The 24,322-nt window shown below is 59.2% G+C and overlaps 1 protein-coding gene across 2 annotated transcripts in view; it reads right to left on the bottom strand.

Annotated features, from left to right (window-relative positions):
- The window catches only part of ABLIM2 (actin binding LIM protein family member 2), a 135,390-nt gene extending 111,823 nt beyond the window's left edge, over positions 1 to 23,567 (bottom strand). Inside the window, exon 1 of one of the 2 annotated variants that reach the window (XM_047718767.1) lies at positions 23,391 to 23,567. In XM_047718767.1, coding sequence (XP_047574723.1) covers positions 23,391 to 23,400 — 10 coding nt within the window. In that variant the 5' untranslated portion in view covers positions 23,401 to 23,567. Of the gene's footprint in view, positions 1 to 979; positions 1,090 to 23,390 lie in introns of those variants that run through there. The other variant, XM_047718764.1, reaches the window with a different exon arrangement.
- Positions 23,568 to 24,322: the final 755 nt, after the last annotated feature.

Genomic DNA, 24,322 nt, shown 5'->3' with positions numbered 1-24,322 from the left:
CTGGGAAGAGGCGCCACAATCCAGCCCAGGTTACAGAGCGGGCCCCCCAGGCCCCCAGGACTGGTGAAGTGTCCAGCCCAGGGCGCAGTGAGGGCAGGCCTGAGACCTTCAGCAGCTCGCTGGTCGGCTTCCGGGCAGCCCCCAAGCACCCCAGGTCTCAGAGGCTCTCCTGTGCAGCCTGGCCTCCCTCTGCTCCCGGGGTCCAGGCTCCCTCCCTGAACTCGCTTCCCCTTCCCCACGTGCCTCCCCAGACCCCTCCAACTCCTCTTCCCACCACCCTGACTGTTGGCCCCCTGGCTGAGTCCTGAGTCCTGAGTTTGAGGGGATGAAGAGATCACTGTTATGTAAGCGGGTGAGGGCCCGACGCCTCCCGTCAGCCCCAGCAGAAACGCTGGTTTATGACCATCCCTTCAAGCGGGTTGCCCAGCCTGAACTCACCTGACAGTCTGGGTTGGACAAGTCTTGCTGCGGGGGCCGTCCTGGGTCAGGAGCACCCTTCCCCAAGGTGTGACAAACCAAACTGCCTCCAGACATCACCAGATGTCCCCAGGGAGAGCAGAATCAGCTCCAGCTACAAGCACCGCCTTACAGGAGAAAAGAAGGAAGGGGAGGCGGGCGCAGACGGCCTGTGGGCCCAGTGACTCCGGCCCAGACGATGGGGTCTGAGGGCCCCAGAGCCCACCACTGTGTGATGTTGGACCATAGTCTCCCTTTTCCTGGATCGTAGCTTAGTCGTCTGTAAAACGGGTCACCCCACAGGGTTGTCATCAAGCTGCCGTAAGAAACCCGAAAACGCGGCTAACAGTTGGTGCTCATGTGTGCTGGCCTTAACTTGTAACTGGCAGAGCTTGATCAGGCTGCCTCCCTTCAAGTCAAACCCCCAAAGCTTATCTGTGGGACTCCAGGCTTCCAGTTGGAAAAGCAAGCCTTCCCCCACAAGCCAGCCGGTCTCAGCCATGAGGGTGGCAGCGAGGTTTACCTGTCTCTCCTCCCGGCATCCCCATGGAGCGAGGCCTCCACACCAAGGACTGGCTGTGGCGGCTGCAGGCGGCAGCTGGGCAGCGGGACAGCCTCTGTGGCCAGCACGACTCCAGATGGTCACGTGGGACTGCCACCCTCATGCCCCAGGAAGGGCAGGGCCCACCCCTTCCCGGCACACTGAAATAGACTCCCCCCCCCAACCCAAAGATGCACCTGTTTCCCAGCCATCCGGGAAAGCGACTTTAGAAAGACACGCAGCGGGAGTGGAGGGGGGAGGGCCGGGCCCAGGGCCAGGTGCGGGCAGCAGGCACCGGGCACGAGCCCACGTGACCCTCACCACACCCCGCACCCGTGGTCTGGGGCTGCCCAGCAGAGGGGGGCTTCACATGGCTCCGGAGGCCGGGAGGCTCCTTCCCCACAGCTTCCAGCCCATGGAAGGCACTTTCTTATGTGGCTGCTCCCTGTGCATCCGTGTGTCCTTTTCCGTCTCTGCTAAGGACACCAGTCACTGGATGGATAACCCCATCGCCAGCCCTACTTTAATCACATCTGGAAAGACCCTTCCAAAGAAGGTTACGTGCCAAGTCTCTGGGTGGGCATGATGGCGGGGGGAGGACTTCCTACCCCACTACACAGCCCCAATGTGCCAGAGGGGAAACAGGCACCACATAGAAAGCTGCAGCCATGAAAGATGGCTTTGGGGCCCCACTGGGACCGGCTGACCATGTGGTCCCCGAGCCGTCTAGCGTCCCCAGTGTCCCTTCGCTAGCTTCAGCTTTAAGGTGCCAAATCATGCATCCTGGGCACGGAACTATATATTCTCTTTGCTCATAAATGAGAGGCGATTCTGCGACCCATGCCCTGCATCCCTGTGCCCAGCTTGGGGCAGACACCAAGATGGTGACAATGATGTCCGATCCCCTCTGAGTGCTCAGCAAATCCCATATGCTGCCCCATACCAAGGCAGGAGCCATTCTGTCCCCACTGTTCCTAAGAGGAAACCGAGGCAGAGATAGGTGGGGTGCAGCCACGTTTGGTGAATGAGAGGGGTTTGTGGGCTTGGAGCCTGAGGGTCTGGCAGGGCCCTCTGCGTGTGGCCAGAGGCATAGAGGGCGCCCAGGAGGAAAGGACTGGCGGACATGCAGAGGCCCAGGGGCAGCTCGCTGCTGGACCCTGGGAAGGCTATGCCAGGCATGGGAACAGCCTGTGTGAGATTGGAGAGGAGATGCTCCCCCTGGGCAGAGGAACCCCAATCACATGGCTTATGTGGCCGACTGTGGCCCATGATGCCTCGCTGGAAGGGACAATGAGTCAGGACGTGCCTCACTCCTCTCCACTGGCCCTGTCGTGCCTCTGCCTTTGAACAAGGAGACAATCCCTGGGCCAGTGTGCTAGTCCCAGGAGGAAGATTCAAGATGGAGGGGACCCACCACCTGGAGCCTGGCCTGATCTCACTGAGCCCCCGCCAGCAGGCAGGCCCCTATTTACGTCTCCGAGCACTGGACTATTTGTCCCGCCGTGCACAAGTTTCCCACAGCTGCTGTCACAAACTGGAGGCCACAAATCCAGGATCAGTGTTACTAGGCCCATCTCAAGGTGTCTGCAGGGCGGCCTCCTCCCAAGGCCCCCGGGAGAGTCTAATTCCTGGCCTCCCCCAGTTTCTAGGGGCTACTGGTCCTCCCTGGCTGTAGCCTCGTGTCACGTGGCCTTGTTTTCTGTGTCTGTCCCTAACCTCTGTCGACCTCCCCTTCCAGGAATAGTTGTGACTGCATTCTGGGCTCACACAGGTCATCCACGATGATCTCCTTGCCGTGACCCCCTTAATGCAATCCCATCTGCGAAACTCTGTTTTCCAAATAAGCCCACCCTCCCAGGTCACAGGGCCGAGGACCTGGTCTATTTCGGAGGGGTCATTCTCCAGCTGCCATGTGCAGCAACGGTTTATGTGGGAAGTAGACAGGTAACAGTTCTCCTCACCAAACCCAAGCCACTCTCCTCACTCGCGATGGGCTCTGCGGTTTTTCCACTCGGTTCCACTTCTTATGTAACCCACGTGGCTCTGACCCACTGAACTGATTTCGTGCCCACAAATGGGTCGCCACCTGCGGTGTGGAAAGTTCTATCCCCACTTCCACACCTGCCGGGGTGGGGGACCTGAGCGAAACGGAGTGATTTAAAGGAAAGAGAGAAATGTGTTCTTTCTGCACAGTGAGGGTGGGCGGACTGACAGGTACCCAGAAGGATACTCTCTCTCTCTGTCTCTCTCTCTCACACACACACACACACACACACACACACACACATAGCTGACTACATGGTCCCAGCCACCCTGCTCAAGGACGGCCTCCCCCAGCCACCCACCCAGCAACCTGCATCCCAGGAGCAGCGGGGCTCACCGGGTGGCTTGGGAAGGGGCTCTGACCGAGAGGAAAGGAGAGCACGGTCCCAGATGGCCCCAGCCTCTCCACCCAGGATCCACCACTGCTCCCTCGTCCTCCTCCCGGCACACCCTTGCCCCACATTCCAGCAAGATCCTTCTCTCCCTGACAGCCCCACGCTGTTTCCACCAACCATAGCTCTTGTCAGTGCACTCACTCGCATCTTTACCAACGCTGCTGGAAGATGAGAAACAAATGGGACCAGGGCCTGGAACTCTCCGACAGATGGTGTGGATCCCCAAGGTCACTTTAAACCAAGGAAGACACCAGCACTTTTTCAGGGGCATAAAAACTTAGGTCTGGAGGGAACTGCAATATTGTCCAGACCCCGGACAGGGATTCCTGAGGCCCAGCCCTGGCCTCTCTGAGCACTTAGCCCCCACACCAGCGGCATGCTGGACGCCTCTGCCTGTAAGCCCTCCCATGCAATTCATAGTGGGAAAGAGACCACTTTGCCCTTTGCATCTGCTCCCACCACACTCGCCTCTCCTTCTGCATGCAGGCAGACCTGGGTTTGCAACCATCGCTCAGCCACTGGGTGACCTTGACCCAGAGACTTAACCTCTCTGAGCCTCAGTCTCCTTGTCTATAACATGGGGATGCCTACCTATCAGGTTACAGGGAGATAAATGAAAGGTTTATGTGAAACTGCCTGCACCCAGCCCCATTAGGATGCCAGTCACAGTGGATCTGACCCAGCTTGCTCTACTGTGACCCCCTAAAACGAGTTACAACCCTCCTTCCAAATAAGGTCCCATCCCAGGGTACCAGGTCCCAGGATTAGGACTTCAGCATATCTCTTTGGGGAACTTGCTTGACCCACAACACAGGCATTCCCATTTTCAGCAAAATCACCCACAATCTCAGACTGGCTGGCACAAAGCACGGATGTCCCCTGTCATGTTTCTCCCCTGCATGGCAGAAGACATCCCTTCTCTCTGCCCCTGCCCCTGTGCCCCCCCATTTCTCTCCTGGTAAAGACCCTGCTCCACCCGCATTGGTCTCCCCTCCCTGCCAGAGTGGCAACTCTGAGGGTTCCCACGGCCTCCCAGATGGAGACCCAACTCCTCGCTCTGGAGCTGGACCCTGGCCTGGCAGGGAACTCTCCAGATGCCACAGCTCCTGCCTCCCTCCCTCTCCCTCTCTGCACAGCTGCTGGGCACTGCCCCGAGAACACACTTCCAGGGCCCCCAAGGTATCAGCCAGGAGCTGGTTGCGGTGCGAACCCCCCAGACATCCCAGGGTTGGGCCAGGCAGGAGACAGATGTCCCATCGGTGCCATGGAGCAAAGACTGCATCCACGCCGGTGCCACGGGCCTGCCGGGAGCTCAGTACTGTAGAAGGTGCAAGACGCAGGGGCTCGTGGGCGTGGAACAGGCAGGTTGGCCAAGCGACAAATGTGGACAGGGAAACCCTGAACGTGCAGGTCCAACATGTGATCGGTGTAACCGCGGAGGAACACGGGTAGCGGCCTTGGCCGTGGCTGCGCACAGGGTGCAGGAAGGCGGCTGCTGTGTTCCGGGTCTCAGGGGTCTCCCCGAGGTCACACAGAAACTCAACTCTGCCAGCTTCAGAGTAAGACAGAAAACATTTCAGAGCAGGTGGGGGGTGGGGTGGGGTGGGGGGGTGCCCAGCATGGGGATCAGCAGCTGTGACGACCCTGAGGCCATGGGGACCCTGGAGCAACAGGGAGGCTGCAGGAGGCCCAAGGGACGGCCTGAGCTACGGGGCAAGCACCTCGGTGGCCCCCAGAGCCACCAGCAGGGCACAGCGGTCAGCGAGAAGGGTGGGTGGTGACTTTCTGCCACCAACACAGCCATGCCCCTCCCCTGCAACACACCGGCTTGCCCTTCCCAGAGCACCAGCCCCCTCCCTGCCCTCCCAACCCCTGGGAAGGCTATCCTGCCCTGAGCTCAGCAGGGATTCATCTCCCTGCCCACATACCCACCTGCCTCCCACCCCAATAAAGACAGACAAGCCAGCGATAGAAAAATAAGCAAAGGAGGCAACAGGAAATCCGCAGAAAGACAAGTGGCCCGGAAATGTAGAGAATGTTCTGGGCGCCACAGGACCGGGGGAGGCGACTCAGAACTGGGAGGAGCCCCTTCCCACCCGCTTGGCAAACATGAACACACAGACACTGACCTGAGCTGGGCTAGGAGGGGACAGGGACAAGGGACCCACATGCCCCTTGCGGTAAAGGTATGAGGTAGGACAGCCTCTGGGGAGAGCAGTTTGGCCTTAGAAATTTCCATTTAGCGATTGCAGCCCTGGACCATCTCCCATGAGTTCTACCTGCGCGTGGGGGCAAAGGTGCATGAGTAAGCCCCCTCAGCCCCGCCGGGTATGGCCAGTCTGATCACATGTGGGGCAATGGCCCATGTGCCTCCAACACAGGTCACAGGGCTTGACAATAGCTCAGCCCGAGCCCTGGAGCCCATTCCCGGGCCTTCCCTCTGTGTGAGTCAGGATGGCCCCACGGACCCCACTCAGCCAGCCCAGCACAGGGCAGAGAGTAGACCCACTCAGGGTTCAAGAAGCAAACCATCGAGCGAGAGAAGGGACGCACACGGACAGGCCACTGGGTGCTCTCCAGGAAACATAGTGACATCGGTGCCACACGTGGCAGGTCCCCCACCTCAGTGGCCTCAGTTTCCCATCTGTGCACTGGGATACAAAGAGCACCCAGCTATGGCAGGGCTGGGGAAGGGATGAATGGAGAGTCACATGCTCTGTGCCGGCCTGGCACCTGGTCCCTGCTCGTGGCAGGACCATAGGACCAGCCACAGAGCTGCTAACGGGACTGCTAAAACCTGGACGGCACGCGAGTCCCAGCGGCCGAAGTGGGAGCGGCCCCAGCTCCCACCACCAGGCAAACAGATAAACAAAATGTGGCATGTCCACACAACGGGACATCAATCACCCTCAGAGAGGAAGCTGGGATGCGAGTCACGACGTGGACAAACCCACCCCTTGCACGAGGGACCCAAGGAGTCAAATCCACAGACAGAACTAGATGGCAGGGACCAGGGGCCAGGGCAGGGGTGGGGAGCTAGTGTCTCTCAGGGACGAAGTCGGTCCAGGACGATGACAAAGTTCTGGGGACAGTTGGGGTCCCGGCACAACAGCATGAAGGCATTAAATACCACTGAGCTGGTTATGTAGAAATGGTTAAAATGGTAAATTCTGCGCCAGGTATGTTTTACTGCGATTAAAACAAAATGTGCCAACAGACGCTTTCTGGGCCTGAGGCAGCGAAACTGCAAAGCCCGAAAGAGGGGGCTTGGCTGGCTGTGCCCAGTGTGGAGGGGACTTGCCTGCTGCCCTTGCCCGTTTTACCGCGATTAAAACAAAATGTGCCAACAGACGCTTTCTGGGCCTGAGGCAGCGAAACTGCAAAGCCCGAAAGAGGGGGCTTGGCTGGCTGTGCCCAGTGTGGAGGGGACTTGCCTGCTGCCCTTGCCCGTTTTACCGCGATTAAAACAAAATGTGCCAACAGACGCTTTCTGGGCCTGAGGCAGCGAAACTGCAAAGCCCAAAAGAGGGGGCTTGGCTGGCTGTGCCCAGTGTGGAGGGGACTTGCCTGCTGCCCTTGCCCACCTGAGTCCGCGGGTCCCAGACAACGGGGGTGGGGGGGGGTGTGGTCTGAGTGGGGCTTACAACAGGGGCCGCCCCTGAGTATGCTCACAGGGACAAAGGGAAGTGGAGGAAGGGAAGTGAGCACATTTTCCAGCTCAGCACAGCTAAGTTTACTCCTTGGTGCCCAGAGCAGCGTCCTGGACCACACAACTTTCCCAAATATGACTGTGTTTCCCAGCTAAGGCCTAGGGAAACCCCAGACCACCCCACCCTCGTGTGGATGCTTTCTCAGGTTCTGGGACCCGTGGCCCTGGGTCACTAGCCCTGACCCAGCTCAGAACTTCAGGGGCAAACAGGTGCACACTGGTTCTGAGGATTCTGAGGTGGAGGGGTGGGGAGCCACAATGGGGCAGACAGGGGCAGCAGGAGTCAGAGAGACGAAGGGCCTCCTGTGGAGTCCCTGGTGGAGGCAGCTGGACAGGAAGGGAACAGGTATGCCCACACACAAAGAGACAAGCGCATGCATCAGCTGGGGGAGGGGATCGGGGAGAGCCAGCTGGAGGTCACCCACGGAGCAGTCGTCGCTGGCTGACGGAAGGGGAGCGTTTGCAGAGGAAAGCACCCCCCTGAGGCAAAGTTGTGGGGGCAGGAGGAGGAACCCCCAAGAGCTCAGCACGGCCTGGACACAGGCGCTCACCAGGATGGGGTGAGGCAGGGAGAGCCTCGGCCAAGCCAGGAGCCCGTCCCTTGATCCAGAGATCCCATTTCCGGATTGTGCCCAGGGGAAGGAAAAGCGAACAGATCTGTGCGCCCCCGTGTTCACAGCATGAGTCACAACAGCCAAAAGCAGCCAAGGGTCCATCAACAGAGGAACTGATATGCACAACACCATCCACCCAGTGCAATGTTCCTCAGCCTCAAAAAGGAAGGACGTTCCGACACCTGCCACCGCCTGGAGGGACCTTGGGGATGCTGCTGCGCGCGGGGAGATAAGGTGGCCACAAAGACAAACAGCGTGTGAGGTCACTTGCACGAGGTCCCCCGAGCCGTCCGATCCACAGGGGAGAGAGCGCCATGGAGGCTGCTGGGGGCTGGGGCGGGTGTGCAGGGAATTGTTTCACCGGGGGCCCATGGGCAAGCTCCAGAGGTGTATGGTGGGGAAGGTCTTGCCAGAATGTGAACGTCCTTAACGCTCCAGAACCATCTAGCTCTGGTTAAAATGGCAGATTTTATATAATTATATTTTAGCACAATAAAAAAGTCTAGATACAAAAACAAAACAGAAAGCACTCTGCACCTAGTGAAGGCAAGAGGGAAGGGGTCCAACGAGGCACAGAAAACCTGCTCAGGGCCAGATTCCACAGGGATCTGTGTGCAGGAAGGAAGGCGTGGCGCCCCTCCCGAGGGTTGAGGCGGAGGGAAGAGAGGCTTTTGCAAAAACGAATGCGTGTTGTTTGTGATACCATCACACACGCTGCTGCCCGCCCTCCAGGGGATGACAAAGGTAATACACGGACTCTAAGAAACACGACTGAGGAGGACATCCCCGGAAAAGCTTGGGGCCCTTCAGTCAGTTCCTCACTACCCAGATGTGCGTGGGAGGCAGGAGAGAGCTGGTGGCAGAGGTCAGCGAAGCAAGAGGCTCGGGCTGGTCAGTTAGTGGGGGTCAGGAGCGTGCTGTGAGCACCAGGACATTCGAACCAGAGCAGATGGGACCTGGGTTCAAGAACGTGTCCTTTAAAGTCTCCTTTCTCCCTGAAATCATCGGTGACACTTAATGCCCGGTGAAGGCGGGGGGACACTGCTCCTCCGAGGGGATTCCACCTGGCCTGGAGCTCAGCTGACCAGCCCCCCAGCCCCGCCACCAGCACCCCTCCCCCCAGTGCTCCCATGAGCCATCTGGGGGCAGAGATAGGGCCCAGGGCCCGGGGACAGGCAGCCCTGCCTCCCTGTGGCCAGGTGACCTTGGCTTCCTGTCTCCCCGCCAAACCCAGAATCCAGAATATTTCTGAGGATTTGGGGAAAAGTAGCAGTGTCACCAACACCCAAGTTCAGAAGACACAGGATCTATAATCTTATGGGACCCCCGCATGGCCCAGCCAGTCTGGGCCCTAGATGTGTCTGGTCTTTAGTCACCAGCCCCTCATCCCTCTTTGCAAGACCACAGCCATGCAGGGCCGGGTGCCCCCTGCAGTTCATTCCCCTTCGCTGGAAGCTCAGGGGCACCCAGGGAAATGGCCTTTGCCCAACACGAATGCGATTCGGGCCTATTTGTTGGAGCAGAGTCGAGGGATCAAATCGGTATCTGAATAATTCAGCTTCCCCAGATGACGCGGCGGGCGAGGGGGGTTAGATGTGTTCAGAATTCGGAGCAGGTCCCCTTGGCAGGTTTGCGCACAGGAGAACTATCTGCGAGGCTGCCCATTTTGAGCGCTAAGCCAAAGGACGCCTGTCAGTAACGAGCTTGCCATGCCGTCCCGGGGCTCCATGTCACGCTCCTCTCCTCCGCTCGGCCCAAGCATTCCAGATCTCCGAATGTTCAGCCTGAGCGCTGAGGCGATCTGTCACCCTGGACAGAGAATGGACAAGTGTCCGAGCAGAGCTCCTGCTCATTGGCTCCAGGTAGGAAGGCACACCGAGATCCCAGCACATTCCACAGAGCTCCCCGACCCCAGCCACAGGAGGGACCCGGGTCCTCCTCTGCTGCAGAGCTGGGCAGGGAGGGAGCCATGCTGGCACAGGGGGGCTGTGTCGCCTGCCAATGCTGTCCTATTGCTGCCACGGTGGCCAGTGAATGGCCCTAGCTCCCGCCTAGCCACGAATCCCGCGGCTCGAGGTGCACCTCTCCAAGTCGCAGCGGCTTCAGAGTCAGGCACGCCGTGGGAAATGAGAGGTTCTATTCCTGGCCTAACCCTCTTTCCCAAAACTGGGCCAGCCAGGGCCCAGCTACTGCCTGGGTCTTGGGACTGGCCTGAGACCCGTTCCTGGGTCCCTGGGTCTCCCTAATCTCTGTGGCCCCAAAGGCTATCTGCTCACAGGCCAGTCTCTCCGCAGGACCACACCCCCAGGGGGCAGGATCCCGTGGGCTTTGTGCAGCCAGGTCCAAGCACTGAAGGCCCAGCAGCCCAGGCCGAGCCCTGCCACCGTTGCCATCACTCTCCAGCTCCATTACCCCGGATACACCTCCCTGTTACCTAGCTTCACAGACTGCACATGCCACCGATTCCACAAGACGTGTGAAGCTGATGAGGACAGAAGGACTGTGGACCAGACTGCAGTGTGAGTCCTATTAGATTGGAGGGAGGGGCCCATCTGCATCCCTGGCCCTCTCTCCTGCCCAGCCCAAGGCAAGTGCCAGCTCCTGCCCCAAGGACAGTGCCCTGTGCCTGAGCCAGCTTTAAGGGGTCCTGGGCCCTCAGGAGGTCGACCCCACGTGGCCCTCGAGGAACCTCCATCTAGGGAGGCGATAGGGCCAAGGAAGACAGCTCAGCAGCAGGAGGGGAGAACAGGGCCAGGGCCTCGGCACCAGGTCCCCTCTGTTGCTCCCACCTCCCTCTCTCACCCACAGGGAGCCTGCCAGCCCTCCCTGAGCCAGGCCACACCAGCTCTCGGGCTTTTTCTCTCTTACAAAGATTGTGACACCAACAGTGCCCAAATCTGGCCTGGAATCGTTGGCAGAATCACCAGCACACTCCTGGATCCCACCAGCCCTATCAGAATAGCCAGGAGTCCATCCTTTGCCGAACCCAGGTCCCTGTGTTCCCTTTCCTCCTCCTCCTCCTCTTCTCTCTGACTCATCAGCTCCTCACATGGTCACTGAGCTCCAGCTGTGAGCCTGGTGCCACCCAAGGTGCTGGATGACCACAGAATTCGAGAGGCGGACAGGGCGCTGAGGCCAGACATGTGCCCAGCACCTCCCCCAGAGCCTAACCCAGGGCGTGGGCAGAAATGAAGTTTCTCCAACATGCCCTCTACTTGCTCCTCCAGGGCTCTGTACCTGCTGCCAGACGCCTTCCTCCCACTGTTTTGGCTAACTCCTGCTTGGTGAAGTATCCCTCTTTCAGGAAGCCTGCCAGGGTTTCTCTCTCATCGCAGGTGGTTAACCAGCCACCTTCTCTCTGTTCCCAGAGCCTCCCTGAGAAGTGCTTTCTCATGGTGTGTTTTCGTCATGCACTGTGCCTTTCTCATCAGGCCTGGAGGAAGAACTGAGCTAGGTCACCTCCAGCACCCAGCCAGCAGATAGACATCCCAAGTGAAATCACCAACTCTTCCTCCCACCTCCCCCTACAGATGGCTGGTTGCTTTGCTGCCTATTAGAAGGAGTCCCTGTTCATGCGACTCAGAGCAGGGCCCCACCTTTGGGGCAGAGGGAAGGGTCCCCTGTGAGGGGGGTGTCCTTCCTGAAGTCGACCCCCCCTGGGGAGAGGCAGGTCCTCACAGAGGGAATTAGAAGTTGGAAGGGGAGGGGTGCCTGGGTGGCTCAGTGGGTTAAAGCCTCTGCCTTTGGCTCAGGTCATGATCCCAGGGTTCTGGGATCGAGCCCCACATGGGGCCTCTCTGCTCAACAGGGAGCCTGCTTTCCCCTCTCTCTCTGCCTGCTTCTCTGCCTATTTGTGATCTCTCTCTCTCTCTCTCTCTGTCAAATAAATAAATAAAAAATCTTTAAAAAAAAAAAAAAAAGAAGTTGGAAGGGGAGGTCCAGGGAGAAGCTCCCCTCTTTCCTGCTGGCCAGTGCTTTGGCCAGGAGGCTGTACCACCAGCCCTCCCAAATTCAGAGCAAAGCCCTGCTGAGATCCCCGCTAGGCCACAGGGGTTAGGAGGAAGGGAGGCATCCAAGCCCAAAGCAGGGCATCTGTGGTGGAGAGTTCCCAGACGCCTGGGACCCCCAGGGGCACAAGTGGCCCTCAGGACCCTGCTTTCCAGTAAGATGTTCCTTCCAAGGTACCCAGCTTGGAACCTGTGGGTCATATTTTAAGTTAGAAAAACAATGATTTCTTTATAAGACCCTCTCATAATGTGGAAGAAAACCACACACACACACACACACACACACATACACACACAACCTTGCATTGAGCACAGAACTCTGAAAAACCCAAGAGACACACACCCTGGGACAAGTGAGAGCCGGGTAGGGCCCATCGGAAAGCGCCCTCCTCCCCGGCCTCCCCCCTCTACCGTATTACCAGCTGGGTGACCTTGGGCAGGTGGCCTCCTGAGTGGGAGCACCCCAGGTACAGAGTGGGAGCACCAGCCCCCTCCCCGTAGGAATGCACGCACTGGAGACCAGCCCGGACCACTCGTCCCCCGTGCACCCCAGGCTCCTAGATGCTCGGCAAAGGCAGACATTGATTTGTATTAGAGGAGTCAATGCCTCCCGCAGCTTGGTCCCGGCCGGTGTGGGCGGGGTGCCCCATGGTCAGCACACACCAGGGATATCTTTAGCTCCGGCTGCAGCGGCCGGGGGCGGGCATTCCAGCCAAGGACGCGACGTTTCAGACCGGCTTTTGGGGCTGCCCCAGGACCCAGAATCCGCAGGGCCGCTTGTTTGTAGCAGGAGCCTGTGTTGTCATGAGTACACACTCCCGCACGCCAGGGGCCTGCGCTCGTAGCCTGCGGATGCCACCCACCGCCCTAGTTCCACTGTGAAAACACACCTCCCAAAATAAAGGACGCCGTCCCCGGAGCAGGAGCCGGGAGCCAGGCAGCTGCTCTCCAAGCAAACCTCCTCCTCCAGCGAGAGCCTGTCTCCGGCAGATCCCTAAAGTGAATCAGCAGGAAAAAATAACACAGCACAGCACTAGGAGGAATAACAAAAGGGCCCAGAACCCTATGGCATTTGGATGTATTTTATTCTAGGGGGATTTTTTTCGGCGGGTTTTCTAGAAACCGTGTATAAAATTCCAGGTTCCGCATTCATTCACGGGCAGCAGCGATGTACAAGGCTTATGGATCCTTGACGATCCTCCTAACGGCTGCATACTAACCTGCCTTTATCAGCATCTCCCCAACACCCCATCAGGGGGTTGGCAGGGTCAAAGCCATGGCCGTAATAAGATTGAGACCTTATTTCCCCTCTCCACTTCCACCGGCTCCCAAGAGGAAAGTTCTGCAGGGGCTGGTGACGAATGATGGCACACAGGCAGGACGCGAGAGCCCAGCTGTCCCCCATTAGGCCGGACATTAATGAGATTTGCAAAACTGCAGCTTGGGGCCTCTCTGGGCACTAAAAATATGATCACACAGGGAGGGCTAGGATCCAACAAATTAGCAAAGACCTTAGAATTTCCTCCATTTTAATTTCTAACTCAGTCAATCTCAACAAATACAACGCACTCCAAAGCTCTTTGGGGCCCTCAAGAAATTTGAGTTGAGGCACTCAGACCTGGGCGCCACAGCTCTGGGTGGACCATGATCCAGGCACCCAGCATCGCGGGGCCGAACGGCTGTGGGCCCGACTGCGCCAGACTTGCGGCAAGTGAGGCTGTGTGTCTAAGTCCATGTCCGTGTTCCAGAGCCTTTACAGAAAGATTCCCAGAAGCCGAGGTGCCTCGCTCAAAAGGCAGGAGTGTATTTAAGGCCCAAAGCATGTGCTGAATTGCTCCCTTAAAGCTGGTACGAACCGAGGCCCAGTCAGCAGCCTGTGACAGCATGTAGCTCACGGGGTCTGGGGATGTTTAAATTGAGCCCAGTTAAGAGCACATTTGTTTCCTAGGAGAGGTAGTTCTCAAATCCACGTGGGGAGGGGAGAAGGTGTGGGTCCCAGAAGTGGCGTGCTCCAGAGGCTGCCTGCAGGATGCTGGGGGATGACCCCCCATTGTAGGTGTGATCAGGTGTGGGTCTGGAGTTGGGGAACATCCCGGGGGATCCAGGCGGGCCCCGATGCGATCACACAAGTGTCCTTGTGGGCAGGAGGCAGAGGGAGAATGGACACAGAAGGGAGGCCTTGGGGAGACGGGGAGGGAAGGGGTGCAGAGTTGCCACCCCCAAGGCTGGAGGAGGCAAGAAAGGGATCTACCCGGAGCATCGAGAGCAGGTGGTCCTCGGGCTGAGGAGGGATTTGGGGTAGCAGGAGATGGGGGCCGAGGTGGGAAGGGGAGAGGTGGCAGGGGTGGCAGGACAAAGCCTTGCATGGCAGCCCCAGGCCTGCCTTGGCCAGATGGGAACTAAAGGGCTTGGAGGGAAGGGCAGTCAGGGCAGCACAGAGTCCCAGGAAGACCTGCCCGAGGACCCCAAGGGTGGCCTGCAGACTGTTGGCAGTGGCACCCCCTGTCCCTCAGCCCTGGGAGCCCTGGCCCATGCTGGGCTGCACCCCACACCCGCGCTGTGCCCCCCTCCCCCCTCGGAGACAGGAGGGGAGGCGCCCAGCTGGACATGTAGCTTCTCGCATACATATCGCATTTCCTGATTTCTGCAGTAGCCAGCAAGGTGTGCAAGGGAGCTGATGTGTAATTCTGCACCCACAACTGCTTCCTGAGCATGCGGCAGGCCAGGCCTGGTTTCAGAGCTGCAGGTGAACTGCTGGGTCTGAACCACAGATGAGAAGTTGGATCAGAGTGCATCCAGGCTCGAACAGAGGAGCCCTGGGGAGGCAGCAGGGTGGCCAGCCCCCGATAACGTTCATATTAGGTCAGCCACACTGACTTCCCCTCCTTGATGCCCAGCCCTTCAGCCTCCCTGCTCACCACCCATGTGCTGGTCTCAGGACTCAACTCCATGTCTACTCCTCCAGGAAGCCTTCCCTGATGCCACGTGGGAGGGATTCCTCTTGTCCTGTCCCCATTCTGCCCCCCAGCCAGGTTCCGATGACACATGTCCCCCGTCTGGATTATGACCTCCGGGGGGAAGTGTCCCTGTTGCACCGGTGTCCTCAGCATCCTCCGTGTGTCCCCCACAGGCTCATGCACCCAGAACCATTTCTTACCCCTTGGTCAGACCAGCCACTGCTTCATCTGAGGCAGGTGAGAGGAGGGGCAGGGGGTCAGGGACCCAGAGGCAAACACTGCCTACAATGTCTCATGGGAAAGAGCCCCAGCTATCACAGGGGTAGTGGGATGGGTGCTCAGAGATGCTGCCCCACTCCCCGTGCCCCAGTTAGGAGTGTGGGTTTAGGGGTCAGCTTGGCTTGCCAGCTGGATGGCCTCAGGCAGGTGACCTGATTCTTTGGGCTTGTTTGCTCACCTGGGAGGAGGGAATCTGTTAAGGGTTATGGCACGTGGGAGCCCAGGGCCCTCAGACAGTGCTGGAACCCCCGACCCCTGGTGGGAAACACTGCAAGTCACTGCTCATGGTGGGGGCCAGCTTTCCTGACAGCAAACTCTGGTCCCACTGTGTCGATACACAAGCACAGGGCTGGAGGACCAGGAGGACAACTGAAGGCTCGGAAGGTGGAGGGGTCTGCCTGGGGGACAAGCCAGAGCCCAGTCTTCTGGCTCTCCAGGGGACCAACTCCTCCTTCCCACCAAATCCAGAGGGGCTCACACACCATGCCAAGACCCAGGCTCACCCAGGTCCAGCGAAAACCAGATTGTGCCAGACCAGTCACTCCCACTCCCACTCCCAGTCACTGACACTCCCACTCACCAGGGAGTGTCAGACTACGACCCCCTGAACTAGAGAAAGGCATGGATCCAGACCCTACAGATGTAGACCACTGAAGACTGCGGGGAGGCTGGGGTTCGGGTGGGACACTGGCCAGGAGAGGAAGGCTAATGGAGGTCCGAGAAGGTGACATGAGTAGGGGTGATGTGGGTTTGGAACCAGGAGCTAACCAGGCTGGAATCCTAGCTGGCGTGTCACCGGACACACCACAGATGCCCAGCCCCGACTTCCTGAATAATCGGGAGTTGTGATCTGAACATGTACCGCTAGTGCTGGCCACACCCACCCAGTGTGCTGTGCGCCCAGCCAGGCATCCCGGAGCCTGGGGCATGACCCCCTGCCCTAGGCGAGGAGAGGCCCACGTGAGCCGGAGTATGAGCCCAGAGGTTCTCAGTAAACATGGACCCCTCCTTGCCCCTCCTCCCTCCAAGGGCAGTCCTCCCTAATTCCTTATTCATGAAGGTGCTCCCCGAGCCCTTCCAGCAGCAGGAGAGCCCAGCGATGTGTGTGCACGGATAGGACACTGCCTCACACCACCAAGGAGGTCTGGAACAATCGTCCCTTTGCAAAACGCTACCATCCTCCTCTCCCTGGACCTCCCAGCCCAGCAGCGGGGAATGCAGGGAAGGTGGACCATCTGTCTGAGCATCCAGCAGCTGCTGTGACAAATGGGCACAGACGTACAGGCCTAAAGCAGACGTAATCCCTGACAGGGGATGGGCTGGGGGATGGACTCTGCAATGGGTCTGCAGGGCTGGGTCCTCCCAGAGTCCCCAGGCAAGGATCCCTTACTGGTCCTTTCCAGCCTCAAGAGGTGCCCTGTTTCCTAGCTCGGGGCCCTCTTCCATCCTCCCTCCCCTCACCTCTGCTTCTGCCCTCCTGCCTCCCACTCCTGAGAGCTGCTGATCACAAGGGGCCCACCGGGCAGTCTCCCCAGTGCAAGGTCTCTAACTAAATCACACCTGAAAGCCTCTTTCGAGCAGAGGCACAGGTTCTGGGGATAAAGACAGGGACATCTTTGGGGGGCCATTACTCAGCTACTCCCCACCATGAGGGGGATGAGGCATTCAGGGAGGGGGCAGCACCTGGCCCTGAGTCACACCAGAGAGAGACCAGACCCAAGTCCTCCACAAGAAATCCCAGCTCTGTCCACTGTCCCCACCTCCAAGGAGGGCAGACTGTGTCATAGACAGCCTGGAGTTTAAGATCAAGGAGGAGGACTTCTGGGATGGGGGGAAGGGAGGCAGATGGGCAGCGCAGCTGGAAAAGCGCAAGCAAGGGTGTTTGGTCATCAGGAGCAAGGACGGTGAGTTGCACACAGTAGGTGCTCAATAAATAGTCATCGAAAGACTCCAGGAGCATTCTGGAATGGCTTTAAGCCCTTGTGGCCTGCTAAAGGCTGGGACCAGAGGTGGTCCCGACCTAGGCTGGGGCTGGACCATGTCTGGGCACCAACCGGGACTTGGAGACATTGTTTTCCAGTCTGATGCTGGGGCTGCCAAAGCCCGAGGAGAAGCAGAGGGTCAGAGAGAGGCACACGGCGGGGAGCCCTTGGCCCAGGATGATGGCAAACCCTGAGGGAGGTTGAGCACAATGAGGGGCCCCAAGGTCCATCCTCCATTCATCCCTTCCTTGGCCAGATGCTCAGGGAACACCTGTCACAGGCAGCTTGGGGGGATCTCCAGGCGAATATCCTGAGGTCTGCCCTGAGTTTTAGAGGGCGTGGACAGCTGGGACAAAGACCATGTCACCTGCTTCCCAGGGTCCTGCACGCCCAGCACCCTTGAACAACCACAAAGCATGAGAGGCAGAGTCTCTGCTCCGCAGGTGTGGAAACTAAGGCAAAGAGCCACAACACTGTCCAGTTGCCAGGACACAACTAGCAGGTGATGACTGGGACCGGAGCCCAGGTGAGCCTGACCTCAAAGCCACTGCCGTATTTCCCAAGCCATCAAGATGGCCCCCTCATTGCTTAGAAATCTTCAGGCAAAGCACACGCACACGAAACCCCCAAACACACCCTTTTGCGACAGAACCTGTTTCGTATATGCCCCCAGCCTAGAAGCCCGCCCTGGCTCCCAGTGGGGCTCCCCAGTCCTGCCCACAGACAAGGAGGACTGAGGACAAGGGGGACCCAGGTCTCCCGGCTCAGGCACCAGACACAGACATGGCTTCCCTCCCTGGCAGGCAGTGGAGAAACCCCCTTACAGTAGGGAGCCTCCATGTGAAGGGCAAGTGCTCCCTGCCACGAAATTGTCCGACGAGGTCTATGTGGCAGGAAAGGATGACAGGTGGCCATGGTTCCCTGAAATGCTGTCTAGCCTCAAACCCAGACAATCGCTCTGGGAACAGTGGAGGGGACAGGATTATAGTCAGAAGCCGATCACAGCCCTTAGGATGGCGGTGGCCCCCATCTCTGCAGATGGGGACCCTGAAGCCCAGAGGGGGAAGACAGCCTGCCCAAGGTCACACGACGGCCTGGGTTGGTGGGGCCAGGATTCCCGGGAGCTCAGGCACCAGCAGTGGGGCTGGGCCGGCCGCCGCAGCCTTGGCACAGGACAGCCAGGACTGCTATCTTGCAGTGGGAAAGGACAGCTCCAGAAGGCCTCGAGGAGCTGGTGGAAGGGAGAGCTGGGGTCAGAGGGTCAAGGTTACAGAGAGTCACACAGGCTTGCCAAAGTTGCTTCATGGCCCAGGGGAGAAGACGGGCCCTGGGAACTCCCATCAGGAAAAAGCACTGTCATGATGTCCCAAATGGTCAAGCCTTATCCATCCCACTCAGCCCCACACTACGAGGGGGTAGTGAATCACCCACAGAAGCCGACTCATGTGGGCACAGGAGCGGTGCGGGGGCAGACAGTTCGAGACCACATGGTGGGAAGATGAGCATCCAGGCACAGCGGGGTTCTGCTGTTCCGAGGTGCTGTGGCATACTGCCAGGCCACTGACAGCCCCTTCTTGGGCATCTGCATCCCTACCCGCGAGTGGGCACACCCCAGCAGCCCTTTGAGTGCTATGAGGGTTTAGGATGCCCAAGGGAGCATCCCCTGAGCCATGGCTGCCATGACACTGAAGTAGGGTGCTGTCCGACACCCTAGAGACCTCGGGGATGGAAACATCCCCAAGTAAACAAAGACGCTCTGCTCAGGTTGCCATGCCCTGCGCCCTCGCAGCCTCGAGGCCCGCTGTTTGCTGCCCATCCGGGCTGGCCCGCACCCGGCTGGTCCCCTCAGCAGCTCGCAACGTGATCAGCACCCCAAAACAGGCTGCTATCTGAACACCACCCATGGTCTCCTGTTGCAAGCACGCTAACTGCCTTTGCAAGCCTCTCACACCTGTTGGAACCTGCACCTTCGGTCCCTACAGAGACCCCGGGGGAGGCAGCTGCAGAAGCACAGGGAGGTTCCACGTTCAAGAATGCTAGCAGGGGGCAGAGCAGAATGAGCTCCTCAGACCCAATTCAGGGGAGGCCTTCCCATGTCCTGCCGAGGCAGGTGCAGGGCAGGGCAGGGCAGGGCAGAGAAAGGGTCAGCACCCTGGCAGCTGCCACCATCATCCACCGTGGCCAGTACCAGGACAGACCCCACCAGCTGGACCCCTTCCCACCCTCTCCTTTCGTTACCCGGATGTGCCTATCTTCTCTGGCCAGCTCGCAGCTCCCCCATGCTCCAGAGGACGCTCTGGGGGGTCAGGGAGCCAGATAGGTGACTTCTCCATGAGTGAAGGTCATGTTCCCTTTTCTGGGACAGTAAGCCTGGACTCACCAAGAGTTCATCGAAGTCAGAGCTTGATTCTAGAAAACATGCCCTCTATCCCCAAATTACCCCATTGACAGAAATGGTAAAGAATTAAAGGGTCTTTGGTGGCAGGCTAGGGAGTAACCCTGAACCTCTGGGGAATGAAATCCGAGCTTGGGGATGCCTGTGCTGAGCCTGGGAGTGCCAGCTGGGTCTTGGGCAACAACTGTCCTTTTCAGATGATTTTTTGGGTCAGGATGATTTGTCTTCTGTCGCATCTAATTCAGATGGAATCACGCAGGGGAACCGGGCACCAGTCCCCTGCCTGTGGGAAGCTCCTGAGCGCTGTCCGCTCCGCTCCCAGCCAAAGGACAGTGGCCCCTGCAGAACACAATGGTCTGGGCCTCTCGCCGAGTCATGGACTTCCCACGTGCCCTCCTTGGACCTGGAGGTAATGCTTCCTCCTCATTTTCACTGGATTTTTAATTGCAAAAAAGAAGTATGGACCATGAAGAAAATTTGGGAAAGCCAGAGAAAGTATAAAGATGCAGATATGGGAAAACTCTTTCTCTTTTTTCCGCTCAAGAGGGAGACCCCTGCTGACATCTGGACGTGGGTCCTTCCGATTTTCCTCCTCTACGGTGCTCGTGGCCTCAAGATCACCCAGGATGGGCAATTGTGGTCCATTGTTTTTGGAGTTAAAATTGGTTTGCTGGAGCTTGGTGCCTCACATTAAGATCTCCTCACACGCTGTTGGCTAGAATGAGCCCCCTGCTCTCCCAACCTGCGAGAAACTTAGGAAAGACGTGGACTCTGTCTATTCCTGCTGGGCCCACAGAGGGCGGGTGGAAAGCCCTTGGTCACTGAATGAGGGACATCATGGCTGGCTGACTTCTGTCACTCCCCTCCACATTGGGGCAGCCTCCAACTTTCTGTCGTACTGTCCACAGCATCTTTGTGGCGACGTCCTTGTCCACACTCGGGTTAGGTGAAGAGATGTGTCCTGTTCTAGAGACCCAGGGCTGTGCCAACCAGAGTAGGCGACTGGGGCTCAGGTCCTAGATCTGCCACACTCTCTCCTTGACCCCGGACAGTTGCTTTTCCTTCTCTGGGCCTTGGCTTCCCCTCTGGGCACATGAGTGGGTTTGGACGGCAGCATCCTTCCAGGTCCCTTCCAGCTCTGGGATCCTAACCAGGCAGCCATGACCACAAGACAGCTGAGCCAGCTCCATGCCCCTCCCCCAGGCTCTCCACCCGGCCCTGCCCCCTGTTATGAGTTATTATTCCCCCCTCCAAATCCAAATGCTGAAGTTCTAACTGCTAGGACCTCAGAACGTGACTGTATTTGGAGGGGGGACTTTACGGAGTAATCAAGGTAACAAGGCCAGGCAGGTGGTCTTAGTCTAATATGAATGGTGTCCTTACAAGCAAAGGAAATTTGGACACACATACATAAGGAAAGCCCTGTGGATACAGAGAGAAGACGGCCATCTACAACTCAAGGAAGAAAGCCGCAGCAGGAACCAACCCTGCCCGCACCTTGAACTTGGGACTTCCAGGACCTGGCACCCAGCGGGGGCAGAGCCGGCCTTGGAGCCCCTTCTAGCTCAGGTCCCCTTGTCTGTCACACGTCGCCCATCGTGACTTCCAGGACTCTCATGTTATGAGGCCACCACCATATACTGTGGCTCACCTACTGTGCCCCATATACGTGGGCCGGGGCTGCTGGCAAAGTTAAGGGCATTCCCTCCACACACTGGGGAAAATGAGACACAGGGCACCCATAGCAAGTGCACTGGGTTTGGATCTAGGCCTGACACAGAACGCCACCTCTGACAACTTCCCCAGCTACCTCAAAATCAATGAGTCACAAAACAAGCAGGCAAATACATGGGGCCCAGAGACCACACCAAAGCCATCCCCAAGGTGCCCTGGGTCACCTGACTGAAAGAAGATAAGCCTGCAGCTTGGTGGCATGAGGGAGAGGGGAGTCTCCGACCTGGGGAGGTTGTGCAGAATGTCTCAAGCTTGGACCCAAGGGCCCATCTGGGCAGCCGGACACTGGACCAGCTGATGTCCCCCCACACCAGCTGACACCAAGCTCTGGGACGATGGGTGTCTTCTTGGCAGGAGAGCATCAGGAGACCTGCCCTCATTGATGATAGAGTCCCCTGACCTGTTGGACATACACAATGGCGAGATGTGAAAGCCAGGTGCCAGGCACAGGGCCACACTCTCCCCTGCTGTTGGGGGGGGGCGCCTAGGAACACATCTTGGGCACAAGCCACAGGCAGACAGGGAGCAGGTTCACTGGCAGTTCTGAAGGGCTGACTGATGCAGGTAGACTGAGGGGAGCAGGACCCCCGGCAGTGACCATCACAAGCTACTGAGGACCTACTGTGTAGGTAGTTTCCCACTCGAATCTCATCCTCTCCAGGCAAAAGGCATAGTGCTGCTTTTGCACGTCAGGAAGCCGAACCCGGGAAGATGCCACCATTTGTCAAGACAATTTGCCACCAGACAGATGTATGGGTCAAACCCCAGACCCCTTGCTCGTTCGAATCATGACCCCACACCAACAGACACCAGTGCCCACACAGCCCTTCTCCCAGGACAACCACAAATGCCAGTGCTCCTTCCAGGGCTCCCCCTGATTACAAGGAGGACTGGAGATAACAATTATGATCACAGAAAACCTAGAATTACCCTGTGTGCACCCTGCCATTATCCCCACCTGACATTAGATGAACATGTCTGGAGTTTCTGCCAGGTCTCAGGGTGTCCCGCTCCCTGGCCTCCTCCAGATAACAGGTTGGCCATTTCAGAAATCCTCTAGAGATTCTGCTTCTCGCTGCCTGCCATTTGCTCTCAGCCACTCTCCCAACACCCACTGCCAGTGTGGTCCCTCCTTCCTGGGTTGGAGGGGGAGGGGATGATGTCCCTGGGAGATGGGTGCCTCAAAACTGGAAACAGCCCTCCCAAACCACGAGCAGGGAGCAAGCACTCACCAAATGAACACTAACCACCCACCACCCGCCCCAGTCCGATTTTTCCTCCAGCTTGTCCAGGCTTTTTTCTGCACCGTGGCCAAGGGCCATACTGCAGTCTGTGGCCAGACACGGAGGAAAAAAATCACAGGAGTCAGGGAGTACCAGGTTCGAATCCCCACCACCCTGCGTGACCTGGGCAGGTGACTCAAGCTTGGTGAGCCTAAGTCGCACCCTGAAAAATGGGATGACAGTCCCTCCCTGCCTGGAAATGTACGAACCAACTCTCAGCTCAGTGTGGGGCCACAGGAGACTCTCAAAACCGGGTTCCTCCGTCCGCGTATCAGACTCTTCCTGCCAAGGCCTCCCTGCTGTCGGTCTCAGTTTCCCCAAGCGCAATAGGCGCGGCTGGCTGGTGACGAATTGGGATTTTCCAGGGCCCGCACAGAGGCGGTCAGATCCGGTGGGTGCGGCGGGAGGCAGCCACTGGGATGCGCGGGGAGGGGGGGGGCAGTGAGATGCTGACTGGAGGAAAATGGGGCGGGCCGCACACACCTGCGGGCTCTGCGCCCCCAAATCTGCAGCGGGAGAGCCCAGGGCGCCGGGGATCCGCCGGACTCCCCCAAACCCCCCTCTCAGGCTGAGCGAGCGCCGTGCAAGGGCGGCGGCCCCTGCCGCAAAGACCCCCGTGTGACCACACCTCTCTATAGCAGGGCCTGCGGTGGCCCTGAGCCCCTCGCCCCTACCGGTCGCTTTCTGCAACCTACAGACACCCGGGACCCTGGAGAAGCAAAAAAGTGGCGCCTTCCAGACAGCCGGCGCAACCAGCCTGGCAGGCGCGGGGGAAGCGGGTCCCTAGACCACCCTGCAGAGCCGCACGCGCCCCGGGCGCAGGGGCAGGGACCTGCGGACAGGCCCTAGGGTTTGCAAGACCCTGCGTTGAAAGTTGGGTGGAGCACTGGCTGATTTCGCCTGTGCTGCAGGTGCAGCCCCAGAATGCCTTCACAGCCCTTGCTGCGCCCAGATCCAGCTCGGGGACGCGCCAGTCCCTCGGTCCCCACACTCACCTGCACTCATCTCAGCGGCAGTTGGGAGGCGGGCGGTCCGGCGCTGCGGCAGCCAGACGCTCCTGCCCGCAGGTGCCACGCCCGCGCGATCGCCCGCCCGCCCGCGGGTCCGCCGGCCTAGGGTAAGGTCCGCGCCCGCCCGCAGCGCCGCCGCAGCCCCCCGGCGCGCCGGCCCCGCCCCGCCGGCCCCGCCCCCGCCCCCTCCGGCCCCGCCCCTGCGAGCCGCGCCGCTCCACCCCGCCCTCGCCGCGATGCGGGCGGGACGCACCCTGGGAAGTGTAGGCACAGCGCCCCCGCCGCTCCGCCTTCGCGGCCGAGCCGCCGCATGGACTAACTACAAGTCCCGGCAGGCAGTGCGCTGAGCGCACGCGCAGGCAGGCAACGCTGCTGCGGCCTCCCGCAGTCGCTGGAAGGTCTCTGTGGGACTGTCTTCTTGGCCTGGCTGGCGTCCTGGCTGGCTAGCTGGCGGCGGCGGTGACGGCTCTCGGGAGCCCGGGAATGGCGCGAAGGGAGGCCCAGGGACAGACGCTTAGAGCAGCTCCTCTTGTTGTGGAGCTGCAGGGGGCCTGAAGACCTGGGCCAAACTCCCCCCTTCTAGTTTACAGACGGGGAAACTGAGGCTGGTCGGGGCGCGCGGGCTGGGATTCTGGCTCCGGGCCCCTGACTTCAGGCTTAGAACAGCACGCCGCCGACTCCCGGCGCCCTGCACTGGCTGGCGCCCGAGGAGGGGGTGCGCCCCACCCCAAGGTAGTCCTGGGGCCCCAGCCCCCCCCCCCCACTGTCACCGACTGACCTCTCTGACGTCAGGCGCCTAGCACAGGGTGGGGTCCTGGTACAGGAGAGGGAAAGACTAGGGTTGGGATTTAGGAAATCTGGGGGAGCAGGCTGAACCTGCCTGGTAGTCACAAAAGGGGACTTTGGGGTGCAGCCTC

This window comes from Lutra lutra, chromosome 2 (genome assembly GCF_902655055.1).
Source record: "Lutra lutra chromosome 2, mLutLut1.2, whole genome shotgun sequence".
Lineage (NCBI taxonomy): Eukaryota > Metazoa > Chordata > Mammalia > Carnivora > Mustelidae > Lutra > Lutra lutra.
Note: the sequence above shows the minus strand (reverse complement) of the source record. Positions and strands in the feature narration are given on the sequence as shown.